The sequence below is a fragment of the Priapulus caudatus genome, unplaced genomic scaffold (genome assembly GCF_000485595.1).
Source record: "Priapulus caudatus unplaced genomic scaffold, Priapulus_caudatus-5.0.1 Scaffold1284, whole genome shotgun sequence".
NCBI classification, from domain to species: Eukaryota; Metazoa; Priapulida; class Priapulimorpha; order Priapulimorphida; family Priapulidae; genus Priapulus; species Priapulus caudatus.
This window is the reverse complement of record NW_014578345.1, coordinates 41,685-56,400: the sequence shown is the minus strand read 5'-3', so window position 1 is coordinate 56,400 and position 14,716 is coordinate 41,685. Positions and strand designations below refer to the sequence as shown.

The 14,716-nt window shown below is 45.2% G+C and overlaps 1 protein-coding gene across 1 annotated transcript in view; it reads left to right on the top strand.

Annotated features, from left to right (window-relative positions):
- The window catches only part of LOC106816091 (T-complex protein 1 subunit zeta-like), a 32,000-nt gene that overhangs the window by 13,930 nt on the left and 3,354 nt on the right, over window positions 1–14,716 (top strand). Inside the window, 7 exon segments of the mRNA XM_014820646.1 lie at window positions 678–837; window positions 2,743–2,762; window positions 3,183–3,237; window positions 3,240–3,341; window positions 3,343–3,366; window positions 3,854–4,001; window positions 5,147–5,223. Coding sequence (XP_014676132.1) covers window positions 678–837; window positions 2,743–2,762; window positions 3,183–3,237; window positions 3,240–3,341; window positions 3,343–3,366; window positions 3,854–4,001; window positions 5,147–5,223 — 586 coding nt within the window.

Genomic DNA, 14,716 nt, shown 5'->3' with positions numbered 1-14,716 from the left:
AAGGTTCCAGTTACTGTAGCATTCGTCAACTTTGCATAATCGATGGTCGAATTATGCCTTTAAGTGACACTTATATATACAGGTTGGGCCGTACTGCTATCTAATGGAGTGTCGGGAACAGTGTGCAGTCGTTGTGATGAACAAAATCTGTAATTGACTTTCGTTCTCCTGACTAAATGCATGAACGAGAAACAGAATTCTCTGAACGACTGACTCGATTATCCCCTGGGCACCCCGAATCGCCAAAGTATTACCCGTTTGATTGAGTTCTAACATTTTGTTGTCTATGTCCAATAATAGTTGTTAATACAATCACGTATCCGTCAGAACGAGGTAACCACGACTTCCTTAAGACCAAAACCAATGCCCAGTGGCTAGATTGGCAAAGCTAGACCAATTTATACTCTCTTTTTCTACACGTGCATATTAGAATGTCAACTGTGGCACTTCTTTCCTAAACATTTGTGTTTGTATCGCCTTATCACCACAAAAATAGGTTAGAACTTGGATATCACAAAGTGGCTAGGCCAATTAACGTCGCGTACGAAAAATGTGTACGAGTACGAGTGAATATAAGGTAATATAGTAATATATATATAATGAAAGTAACATAGGACGTGCAAAATCATAACAGCGTGGCTTCTCTCTCTCTCTGTCTCTCTCTCGGCGGTGCGCAGTGAGGTGAACGCTGGATTCTTCTACAAGTCCGCGGAGGAGAGGGAGAAGCTTGTGACGGCCGAGAGGCAGTTCATCAAGGACCGCGTCGAGAAGGTGATCGCGCTGAAGAGGAAGATGTGCGACGGAAACGACAAGGGCTTCGTCGTCATCAACCAGAAGGTATGTCTTGTTGTTGTTGTGGTTGTTGTTGTTGTTGTTGTTGTTGTTGTTGTTGTTGTTATTGTTGTTGTTCATTATCTTCTTCTTCCACAACTTCCTGGTGTTTCCTTCAAGAGTATGCGTATGCAGTGGTTTCATGCACACTTCTCAGCCTTTGCTTTTTTTTGTCGGACGCAAAGTGCAACCAAAAAAGGGGCAAAATTACCAGTGTCGTCGTCGTCTTTGTCAAAGAGCAAAATATAACAAGGAGAGGAAGCGCCCCCATATCTGGCCCAAATTTGGGTTCGGCAGAGACCCTAGAACAGATTAGTGTTCTATTGTCTCTGGGTTCGGTCTGCACAGCCGTTTCAGCTGATTATGGTCCATAGATGGCGCCCTTGAGGCGAAAAGCATACAGCCAATCCGCTTCCTCTCTTTGTTATATTTAGATCCTTGGTCATTGTCATCATCATTGTCATCGTCATATATCAGGGATTGAATTTTACGACGGCAACTGACGGCATTTGCCGCCGGAACAAATTGATTTGCCGTCAGAGTGTTGCTACAGTTTGTACTTGCTGTGAAAGGGCACAGCCTCTGACACCCCTCTGACAGCAAGTAGCAGCCTTACTTGCTGTCAGAGGCAAATTGCCAAATTCGATGCCTGATATATGTGTTGAATTAAAGTTATAATACTTTGGTGTAGTAACTGGCTAACCTATTGATGGAATACGAGAAGAGGTGCGTTAATACAGACACTAAGCAGTCGATCCTTGTTTCTTTTCTACGTCTGTCTGATGGCGTAGTTACGGGAATATTGTCGGGGATGGTCGTTTGTGATATGAACGTAAATCTGTATTGACTTTCGTTCTTTCTGGACTAATGCATGAACGAGAAACAGAATTCTTCTGAACGACTTGCCTCGATTCTATCCCCTGGGCACATGCGTGGCAGAAATAGCCAATAGTTTTCAGTTCAGGCAAAGTGCTTGCTGCCCGTCACACGTACGTCAATAACTGTCACGCAATCGCAAACATATATATATGGTCATTATCATGAAGACATCGTCAGTCACCAGCCATAGTCAGCTCAACGCTCATTAGCGACGTGTTCCCAACTTTGATATCATTATCATGATTAGATGATTGATAAATCCTAACCCCTAACCCTACTAAATGAACATGTTAAAACACAAACTAATATATGACCATGACCATATATATTATAATATTATATATATATATATATATATATATATATGTGTTTTTATTATAATATATGTTATTATACCATTAATGACATTAATGTTAGGCATACACTCCTATGCGAGTAGTCACCCAGTAAGTCAAGCTCGTCCTTGTCCTGGTCGTCATCCATTCCGTCATACACTTCCGTAGTACGGTGATGATGACCATGGTGAATGACCACCTTTGTCATCATTGTATTTTCATAAGCCATCGATAAATCATCATAGTCATTGTTGTCGTCACCATTGCATGCAGGCCTCATGTTAACATGTTCACTTGTCATTGTTTGTCGTCTGCAGCGGCATCGATCCGCCTGTCGCTGGACATGAAGGTCATGTTAACATCTTCTTGTCATTAGTTGTCGTCTTGCAGGGCATCGAATCCGCTTGTTCGCCTGGACATGCAGGCGCGTGTTAACATGTTCATTGTCATATTTGTCGTACTTGCAGGATCGATCCGCTCGTGTCGCTGTCATGCAGGCTTCGTCGGTTTAAAATGTTCATTGTCATTGGAAAAAAACTTTGTCGTCTGCAGGCATCGATCTCGCTGGCTGATAATACAGGCTCGTCGTTAACATGTTTCATTGTCATTGTTGTCGTTCTGCAGGGCATCGTCCGCTGATCGCTGTTACAAGCAGGGTCGTGTTAACACTCGTCATTTCATTGTGTGTCGTCTGCAGGGCATCGATCCGCTGTCGCTGTACAGTGCAGCGTCGTGTTTAACATGATTTATTTCATTGATTGTCTCTGCAGGCATCGATCCGCTGTCGCTGGACATGCTGCTCGTGTTAACATCTTCATTGTTCATTGTTGATCGCTGCAGGGGCATCGATCGCTGTCATAGACCATTGCGGCGTAGCTGGTTAACCATCTTTCATCGTCATTGTTTGTCGTGCTGTCAGGCATCAGATCCGCGATGTCAAGACATGCAGCGCGCGTGTTATCATCGTCACTGTCATGTGTATGTCGTCTCAGGGCATCGATCCGTGTCATAATATGCAGGCTCGCTTTGTTAACATCGTATTGTCATGTTTGTGGTATGCATGGGCATCGATCGCTGTGTCATAGAGCATGCAGTGCCGTGTTACATCGTCATTGTTCATTGTTTGTCCGGTCGCAGGGGCATCGATCCGCTGTCGCTAGACGATGCCGCACGCGAGGGTATCGTTCGCGCTGGCGCCGCGCTAAGCGCCGCCAACATGGAGCGCATCCCGCTCTGCGTTGCGGAGCATCGCGGCCAAACTCCGTCGGGACCATGACGCGGACATGTGGAGAGGCCGGGCTCTGTCTACGAACACGTGCTGGTGAGGTCGGGGCCGAGCGCCGGCGGCACGCGGGCGCCCTCTCATAGTGTTATAGATTACTTTGACGTTTAGTTAGTAGCGCCCTACTACAGTTGTTGTATGTTATAGTTTGCTCTATGGTATTAGTAGCGCCCTCTACAGTTGGTTGTTAGTCCGCTGTGCGGTATGTTAGTAGCGCCATCTACGGTTGCTGTACGACTTGTTTTTAGCGCCAGTGTATGTAGTGAAGGTGGCGACTACACGAATTATGTGAGCAGTTACGACTCGCGTGCTGTTATTATCTATTATAGTATGAATTATATATATGCCATGATAAACACATATATATAAATATATATATATATATTATATATATATATATATATATATATATATATATATGTATATAAACACAGTATATTAAATAATATATAATATGTATACGTATAATATATATGTGCTGATAACATATTAATACGTCGTTATTATCTTGCGATCGTTACAACAGGGAGAGCAGAAGTTCACGTTTATCGAGGAGTGCAAGCACCCGCAGTCGGTGACCGTACTCATCAAGGGGCCGAACCAGCACACGATCACGCAGATCAAGGATGCCATCCACGACGGCCTGAGAGCCGTGAAGAACGCCATCGAGGACGGTGAGTGGTGGCGCCCTCTGTTGTCCAACCACGACGTGCGCGCGAGATCGTGCGTGGTGCGTGAGCTGTTGGACTCTTGGGTGTGGCTTCTTCTGTAGAAAGCGCTTCGTTGGTTTGTCGTGCGAGGCCGACGTTGAAAGACGTCGGAAGTCGTCACGTGATGAGTGAAATTTTTTATTGATCCTCTTCTGAAAATTGATCCTCTTCTGTTAAAAACACTTCGTCGTTTGCCGTAAGAGGGCGCCACTTGTTCTCGCGTTGAAACCGATGTCGTGAAGTCGTCGTGATGAGTGAAATCTGTTATTGACTTTCGTTCTCCTGACTGCAAGCATGAACGAGAAAACAGAATTCTCTGAGCGATTTTCGAAAATATCATTATGAAGCGTGCGTGAAAGCGATCGCGTGGTGCAGAGATGCCAACCACTACGATTTATCCGTATTTTATGCGAATTTCCTTTGCATTTTGACCACTACGACCAGTTTGCATGCAACGACGATTTTTATTACGATCGAAAAAAAATCGTTTTTATGATATCTCAAGTGTTTTGTTTCAGTGTTACATTGATATAACATGATTGAAAATAACTACATGTATTTAGCAGCAAATATCAGTGTGAACTTTTTGTCATTTTGGGTCCCAGAACGCAGGAAATTGCATCTTGGAATCAAAAATTTTCCGGTGGGGCATGTCCCGAACCCCTCTAGTATACTTGGGTCACTGCGTGACCCTCGGACTACAGATTTCAGACGTCCTCACTACAGTTTGCTCAGAAAAGTGTTGGCATCTCTGCATGGTGTCGGCGGTGTGTGAGTCCGCTGTGACTGTGAGGGGGATTGGCTTGTGTTATTAAAAAGTACATTGACAATGTGTAAAGTTATGCACAGCAAAACGTTGCAGCGTGCAACATCTAGCGTGCAACACATTACAGCAACACATTACAGCGTGCAACATCTAGTGTGCAACACATCACAGCAACACATTACAGCGTGCAACATCTAGCGTGCAACACATTACAGCGTGCAACATCTAGTGTGCAACACATTACAGCGTGCAACATCTAGCGTGCAACACATTGAAAACATTGTTCTCGTTCTCTCTCTTCGCTCTCTATGAATTGCTCATCGTTGCTCGTCTCTCTGTGCAGGCTCGGTGGTTCCCGGTGCAGGAGCGTTCGAGATCGCCGCGTATTCCGCACTGGTGGAGTTCAAGAACACGGTGAAGGTGAGTGATAGTCGGGCGCCAAACATTCCGCGACAATTCGTGGCTGGGTCGACGGCCGAGTCAATGTGGCTGTAATCTTTCTCGGTGATAAATCAAAGTATATATTATATCAAGTATATCAACACTATACCCTATATAAAGTGACGGTCACTAACCCGGTGCACTCCAGTCAAAAACAAAAAGGTCAGGCGTGAACGGGATTTTTCTTAAAAACCTGGCAGTAAAACGATTGGGGCCAAAATATTTAATAAATATGTTGCTACGAGTTTGGCTTAATGTTTATATTTTACACTAGGGTGACAATAACTAAGGAGTCGACAAGATAAATATGAAACCTATTCATACTTGAAGGGCTAACCTGGCAGCGTGGAACTAGTGAATGCAAATATGACGTGACAATTTATACGTAGTATATGAAATGTTATAGTTCTCCAGCAACTGATATTCTGACCAGCACTTTTATCTGTGCCATCCACCTCCTTGTTTGAGTCTGTTTAAGCTGGTACCGTGTTTATAATTTTAACAATACAATTTCAATATTATAGTCCATCGTCATATATCATCAGTCGCAACACTGAACTGTTAGAGTAATGAACTGTCCACTGGTCACTTATGTGGCGGCCTTTAAAATGTAATCATCTTTGCATTCACCTGCGTTTTCATCCGCACATTATGACGCCATCTACCTGGGTGCTTGGTAGCCATGGTGTTTGGTGTCTGGGCAGCTTTCATGGCATGCAAGCACAGGCTTCAGCGGATGGCAAGTCCCTTTGTCCTACAGGAGGAAATCTGCACGACGAACAGGGCTAACTTCTTACAGGGCGACATGCCGTAAGCTCTAACCAGTCCACTGTGTGCTGGCTCCTTTGTCATCAGCACCGGGTTGGCAGAGCCACCATCTGAGATGGGCTCCAGCCTATGTTGTCGAGTGTTGGTAAGTCCTGTCTGCAAATCAACTAGTGCGCCTCCTCATACAACAGTTGGTAGTTTGAACCGCTTTAGGTGTTGAAGGACGCTGTCTGAAGTCGGCCGGCAACACCGTTTTCTTCTGACCTCTGCCAGAAAAGGCCCAGTACCGATCCATCATGGCTTTTGCGTGCCAGCTTTTGTGGTCTTTTGATGTCATACATGCAACAAAACGTTCAGACCAGAGATAATGATCTTCACTCCTTGTGGTGGTCTTTGGCCGGCAGCTGAGACACCTGCTCCCTGGTGCGAGCTCACTAGCATATTGTGGTTGAAGGCCTTTTTTCTTGGCGATTCCCTATTCAGTGAAATGTTAGAAGTCGCATCCGGTCAAGTGATGGAATGCTGGCATTGGCATCACAGAAGCTGCTGGACCCAACTCGGGGCAGCCAAATTGTGCATCGGGGATGTACCTCGGCTTGTCCTTCAACGCACAGTGCGGGCACCATAGTTGTTGGCAGGCGAGAACGTTGAAGTGAGTGACTACACAGACAGCTACAATCTGTGTCTGGGGATTGGATGATGATGCCTTTTTGTGGTCATGCGACTGCATGTTTCGCATAGCAGGCAGTAGCCTAAGTGTACTGCTTTCTCCGTGGTCTGATCTGAAGAGGTGCTAGGCGCTCTCCAGCAGTGTCCTTTGATACTAGAACCAGCCTCTGAACCATCTCTGAAACCACAAGCCAAGGACAATTTGGCTGGCGCGAGTTGCAGCTTCTCTTGTGCATGTGACAAACGTTTCCGACAGGAAGGCACACAGATTGGTCTTGTTTTGATGGATTGGCCATAGGTATTTCGAGACCACAGTGCTTGGAATTTGGTGTTGCTTGGGCTCTAGATTTTGATCTCTAGGGCAGTGGATGCTCGCCCGTTTGGCACAGCATCTCCAAACAGCTTATGATTGGAAATGCTCGCTGTACTGGTCGCATGAATACACATCAGACTCGCATGCATCCGTTGCTGAAGACAATGGTGGCAGTGATGTAGACTGGTAGATGGACTTGGACGAGAGCTCTCCGAAGGTTGACACACGTCACGAGACTTTAACATCTGTAAAGAAGCCCCATATCATCAGATGTGGGCAGTTGTCATCCCTTGCATCGTGGCTGGAAGTTTCCCGAACATCCACCCATGGTCTCCATCTTCCGAGAGAAGCACACTCTTTTGTGTTTTCCTGAGTTGCCATCCGAGTGTAACGAGTGCCCATAGGGCACTGTCGAGAGGTTCATAGCTCAGGAACCTTTTCAGGTTTACTGTCCCTAGACTTTGCAGAAATCACTTAAAGACGGCAAATAAGTCACGCTCAGAACAGCAACAGTGATTGTTTTGTCGTCAAGCTGTCTTGATTTTCTTGCCTTCTTTGCCATGTGGTGGAAGGTCTTGATCTTGAAGATTGGGTAAGCATTACCAAAGAGCACCTCATTGGTGTTGAGTTCCTTTCTCCCAAATGTTGTCATCTGTGCTGTGCCTAACTCATAGGCAGCTCAGTAGAGTAACGTCTTTGTAACTCTTGTGGTGGCATATACAACTTATCCTATAGTGGCAGCAATGTTTGATAAGTTTGGGTAAGGGTCATTCACTAGTCATTGATCCACTTCATCCAGAAAGAATGAGGTAGGTCTGTATGAGGCCTGATGTGATTGTGGAATCACATCAGCCTTGTTGACATCTCCTCATCTCTCTCGTCTGTTCTAGGGCTGCCTCCCTTGTGTTGTTCCCACTCGATCAGAATCTTGCAGGCCCCAGCATCTCCTTCATTGCTGTTGTTGACTAACAGCTCGTTCGTGCTTGGTTTATTAGAACCAGCGTTCCAGTGATCCGGGTTTGCTGACTGATGCGATGATGCACGCCTTGGTCCTTTGAGTCTAGGTTGATGGATTGCTCACAAGGCATATCAAGTCTACACTGCAGCAAGACGGCTGACTAGACCTGCTGAACAGCATGGCCTTTGCCAGTGAGCAAACCTCTTTGTGAATGGCAGGATGGTGTGCCTGCCAACAGCTCTGGGTTTTTCATGTCGGTGATGTAGACAGGATAGCACATCAGGGAATAGTTTGGGCCTGTCCATCTGGCGAAGAAGTGGGGTGTGTCATGGCAGAAGTTGCTGACAGGTGTAAGCCAGTCACTGAGTGCCTCTGATGCTCTGATGAACTGGAGTACGACAGCTGGACCATAGCATACATAGTCATCTGCCCAGAAAGCAAAAGCAGGTGAGATTTGCTGGGACGCGAGCCTGCATTCTTGAATGTGGTGAACTGCTGTTCCAGTCTAACGCATTATTCTTGCGTGCAGCTTGTCTAAAGTTTTCCTTGACATTTGATTTGCCTTTCCTGGACAAGCTTTTCTAGCGCCTGGTGTAACTACTGCCACTGAGCTTCTTCTTTATTTACTACACCAGCAACCATGATTGTCTGACAAGCCACTTGATAGTCTTGGCCAGCTGGAGTACGGATTATGGCTTCCATGATCCGTCGAATGTGCACGAACTCCTCGTTTGTAGACTACTTGCCTTTAGAAGCAGTGAGGCGGTGCACTACCATAACACTACCGCGATTCAGATAAGTAGATGCACATCTATTCCAGATCCATCATATTTGCTTTCCCATGAGGGATAGTGTAGTTTATGGCTACATGGAAGCCTCGCCATGGCAGAATGACCATGTTTGACAGAAAACCTCTTCTGGGTAGCGACACAATTTGTAATTCTTCTTTGCTTCTGACATAGATGGCCGAGGTCGAACGTTATTAACGTCTGTCTTCCTGGCCAAAGGCTGCGCCACCCATCGGCCATTTCTTAATGCAACCAGTAAATTTACAACTCTCATTTCAAAGTTGTTCTTATTTTTGAGAGATCGCTGTATGCAACCGGATACTGCGGTCATTTTGACTGACATTGACCGGGCATATCTGGATATTATGATATTAGGGGCATACAACTTGTAGAAACTAGGTCCATCTTCTGCCGGGCTCCGGGTAAACGACCAACGACTCGGAAGAGGGAATGGATGTATATTAGCATCACTCTACAGGTCGCTAGGACATGGTTGGATTCTACATACCACATTGTAAAACATTCTGTAACGCGCTAAAGTACTTGCCTCGCACTCAAGATGGGCGGCGGCCATCTGTTGAAAAATTCCAAGAAATGACTCAACGTTGTGCCACAACGAGCGATAGCTAATCGGTAAGCTGATAGAATGTAGCTCCATATCCTAACTATAATAGAACACATTTTCCATGAAATACAGAATACATGAGAGTTATAGTTGGATACATTAGCGGGGATCCGATACACGCCATTTGGCAACTGGAACTATAATCTTGCCTAGTGTCTTCCATATAGTGACCGGCACCGCGTAACATGCAACCTAAAATAACATACAATTAATACAATTCGACTTCAAATTGGGATTCCAAATACAATTCAATACCGATTTACGGCGCCCGTGCATCGCGCATTCGATGCACACTAGTACAACATAATAAAGCACATACACAATTCATTAACTAATTCATGAACGACAATAAACTATACAAATACCCAGTATCATGATATGAGCCCTCACCGAGAATCGGGCATTTTATAGGCACCCCGCTAATACTCGTAATGGTCGGTCCGTCACCAACAGAGTGCGGTAAAATATTATTAATACTCTATGTAGAATTAAACAATCATTGGTTTTTAATAGATGGTTGTGTACGCACATATGATCGCGTACGTCTGCCATACCGTTACTCTCGCACTTCCGCTGAAACATCAGTGCAAACTAAAACTTATGAAATATCTATGTTTTCATTAAAATTTATCAAAAATAATCATGTTAGGATAGAGAATTAGACTATACTATTTTCGTGTGATATTAACAGAGTGGTGGTATATTTATGAGTAAGCTCGTCAGTCTCAATACTCATCATTTCTTACTGTTCTACCATATAATGATGTATTGAATAAAAAATGGGGGTGTTGACAAACATGTGTGATATAACAGATTACAAACGCCGCTATATAGTCCAAATGTCGTGGACTCTCGAAGATGTTGGATCGAGTATTGCTCGTGAGTGATGTTATTTTCAAGTTTGCTCGAATACTTTTACCGCTTTGTGTCATTATGCTATAATATCTACTCAAGCTTTGACCAAGTGTAGATACGAAATAATTTTCGTCAAAGGCGTTAACATTGATAAAAGGGTTTGTAAATCTTGTGTTAATAAATGAGTTAATGTACTAGGCATTATTGTTTCATAAGTGCACTGCTATTGGTAACACCACCCTAATAACATCGAGAAACTATTTATGAGAAATATAAGTATTTGTTAGGAAGAGAATATTTGTGTCCATTAGATAAATTTAGTAGTGCTATAGCTTGTTAAAAACACTTTTTTATAATTTCTACATAATGTTGAAACTGGAAACCGTACCCGTTTGTTTCTTTCAGTAACTACCTCCTACCGCAAGAACCAAGCAACTATTTGAATGGTCCATCATGGTCAGCGGATTTCATTAACTATTTCATTTGCTGCTGGTAGACCGTTCAAGATGAATAGTTTATATTTACTGCCCTTATATGTTACCTAGGTAAAATAAACATAAGAAATAATGTAGCAACATTATATTTATATTATGGCATCGTTACTGCATGTTTAAATCGGAAAAATGCGCGTCACATGACGGCTTTTGACGCTGTAGTGACCTCCTAGTGACTCTCTTAAGTGACCTTTTTAAGTAGGATAACATTATTTTTATGGTAGGCCAATTTTCTAAGTTTTAGGGTTACTGGCGGGACGACAACAATAGGAATCAACGGAACAATTTTGCCCTTACCGTACTTAAAACTCATTAAAAATTGGTTGATTATTAGGCAAAGATATGGAGTTGTTATGTCTTCATTTACTTTAATAATACAGCCTAATGGCTAGGCCATGCAAACCAGCGGCAACAAACCCCCTTAGTAAACCATCACCACAAATTGTAGTTTAACGGCCCTCCGTCCCGGCGCAATCACCCCCGACGTTCGCCGTTTTGCGTCTAAGCTTGTCGCACTCATATATCGGACAGAAGGTGGTGTCTCTCCCATATGAAGTTAGACAACTGGCATTCGGTGGAGTCACGGATTTGTGGAGACTGGTGAACAGTCACTTAATACCCAGAAGTTAGGCTGCCGCATAGTGTGCACGTCAGGCGCGGTCATTATGTGTCGCAAATACCCTATCCTGTAGTCAAAACGCTTAGATGTAGTGTATTCTGAGACGTTCTGCAACGCAAACTGTTCCAATTTTTCTGGTGAGTAATGGTTTGTACGTCGTGGATCTATGGCCCGTGTGATGTGTCTGGTCACTGAATTAGGCTTTTGTAATCTCAACATAGGAGTGACTTGGCATCTCTGCATGGTGTCGGCGGTGTGTGAGTCGCGCTGGAACTGTGAGGGGGGGGGGATTGGCTGTGTTTTAAAAAAGTACATTAGACAATGTGTAAAGTTAATGCAGGGCAGCACACGCGAATTGCAGCATGCAACATCTAGTGTTCGCAATCACACTTGCAGTGCGTGCAACGATCTTAGTGTGCAACACATCTCCAGCGTGCAGGTATCTAGGCGTGGCAATCTAGCCCATCACCAGGTTAGAGCTAACGAAAAATGGGTCGACATCCTTCAGGCATGTAAATTCAGCATACCTCACTCTTAACTAAAGTAGCTCGGCATCGTCTGCAAAAACATAACATAAAGCTCCGTGTCTTTAATACTCAGTCACATTTAGACAGAAACTTATTGGCACTGGGTTGAGACAACGAGTTGCTAAGCATACACTACATATCGGGATACAAAACTAACAATTCGTACATCCAGCAATATTAGCTGTGCAAACCCTACCACCAATACATCATTCATTCCAGATAGGCGTGAAACAACTGTGTCGGCTTTCAATTATTATAAATTTTTGTTCTAAGCAAACATTTACAGGCGTGCAACATCTAGGCGTGAACAGCATTGGAAACATTGTTTTCTTCTGTTCTCTGCTCTTCGCTCTCTATTGAATTGCTCATCGCATGCGTTTGCTCGTTGGTCTCTGCTCTGCCAGGCTCGGTGGTTCCGCGGTGGCACGGAGCGTTCTGAGATGCGCGCGTATTCCGCCATGGTGGAAGTTCAAAGAAAGCACCGTGAAAGGTGAGTGATAGTCGGGCGGGCCAAACTTCGCGCAATTCGAACAACATAGCGTCTAAACAAGAGGAAATTCTCCGACATGTGATTGATGGATAGGGGATAAAACATAGAACGAGCCCGCCCACTTTCCATTTTTTTGGAGGATAAAAAAATAGAATTCGTCTGACGTTTTCGTTTTGCACATCGCGGTCATAGCGGCGAGCGCGTGCATTATTTGCTAATTATTAGACTAATCGCGCTTAAATTTACAGATGATTAAGGCTAAGGACATGTGTTCCTATATAGCTAGAATTTAATAGAATATGTAACTCAAATCGTTCGCTCCATATGATAGTTAGTAACGGTTCTACGCGTCTAGCATAGCGTATGCGGCGGGAGTAGGGCGGGGTCTATTTTATGCCTCGCAATCACAGGTCGGAGCAATATCCTCTGATTTAGACGCATGTGGAATTCGTGCGCTGGTCCACGGCGAGTCAATGTGGCTGTAATCTTTCTCCGTGATAAATCAAAGTATATATTATCAAGTATATCAACACTATACCCTATATAAAGTAATTTAATTAATATAAATAATATTAATAAATATTATTACAATAAATAATATATGTACAATAAAAACCAAATGATAAAAGATGTGATGATAATGGATGGGAGAGAATGCGAAAAATAAATCTGGAAAAGTTTTATCCGAATTTCTGAGCAAATGAAAAAATGAACTTATGACGAAGGCATGTAGTGCAGGCATTCGCGTAGTGACGTTCTTGTGTTGTAGGGGCGCGCCAAGAGGCCTCGGCGTGCAGGCGTTCGCGTAGTGACGTTCTTGTGTTTGTAGGTCGCGCGCACGGCTTGGCGGTGCAGGCGCTTCGCTAAGTAGTGACGTCTTGTGTTTGTAGGGGCGCTCGGCGTGCATGTGTTCGCATGGGGACGTTCTTGTGTTTTGTAGGGTCGCGGCGCTCGGCGTGGGCTGCGTTCGGCTGTAGTGACGTTTCTTGTGTTTGTAGGGTCGGCGCGGCTTGGCGTCAGGGCGTTCGGCGTAGTGACTTCTTGTCGTTTGTAGGGCGCTGCAGGCGTGCCATGGTGTTTGGTCGTAGTGACGTTCTTGTGTTTGTAGGGGTCCGCGCGCGTGCTGCGGCGTGCATGCGTTCGCTGGTAGTGAGTCTTGTGTTTGTAGGGTCGCCGCGCTGGGCTCGGCGTGCAGGCGTTTCGCGTAAGTGAGTTCTTGTTGTTTTGTAGGTCGCGCGCAGATCGGCGTGCAGGCGTTCGGCGGTAGTGACGTTCCTTGTGTTATGTAGGGGCGCTCGCGTGGCAGGCTATTCGCCTGTAGTGACGTTCTTCGGTTTTGTAGGGTCGCCGCGGGGTTCGGCGTGCATGTGTTTTGTGGTAGTGACGTTCTTGGTGGTTTGAGGTTCGGCGGGCGCGGGCTTCGGTGCAGGCGTTCGCGTAGTGACGTTCTTGTGTTTGTAGGGTCGCGCGCGGCTCGGCGTGCAGGCGTTCGCGTAGTGACGTTCTTGTGTTTGTAGGGTCGCGTAGCGGCTCAGACGTACAGGCGTTTCGCGTAGTGACGTTCTTAGTGTTTTGTAGGGTCGCGCGCGGCTCGGCTGCAGAGCGTTTGCCGACTGCGCTGTCTCGTGATCTCCGAGGTCCTGGCTCAGACTCCGGCTCCGACACTTCAGGAAGCGATCCGTGAGCCTGCAGCAGGAATACGCAGAGAGCAAGCAGCCCGTCGGAATATCGACCTCGCCACCGGTGAGTGCTGCCCTCTATACGCAGGCGGTGCGCGTCGGCGTCGGGTGATCAGACGCTGTAAGTGCGCTCTGTTGTTATGCCATTGTGTATGTAACTATACGTGCGCGCATGGGGCGTTTAGTGACGACGCTGTCAAAGCGCGCGTCGTGTGTTATGGCAATAATCGTCTGACCATGTTATACGCATGCTTCCGTTGTTCTGTGCTGCCGCACAAATAGGGATTCCCACTGACTCTGTACTGATGCAAATGACTTGTAATGAACTATGCGCTAAATAAATACACTGTAAATATCTGACAGCTGGTAAATAAAATAACCACTTACCTCACTTTATAACTTATGATAATTATTATAGCATGGAAAGAAATCGTTATTTGAAACGGCTAAAACATCCTGTTAAAAATCGTTAATTATTCCTGTATACTGTGATGTCACGCTCGTGTCACGTCCCCCTGGTTGCGATATTACCTCGCGCGCCAAGCGTAGTTGGATGGAGGTTATGTGATCGCTCTCGGGTGCGTTAGTGTGTTAGTGTGTTTGTGTGTTCGCGCGAGTGATATTACGCGTCGAGTCAAGCGAGCGCAGCAACCAGGCGCAGCGAGCAAGGCTGTAACACATAGCATG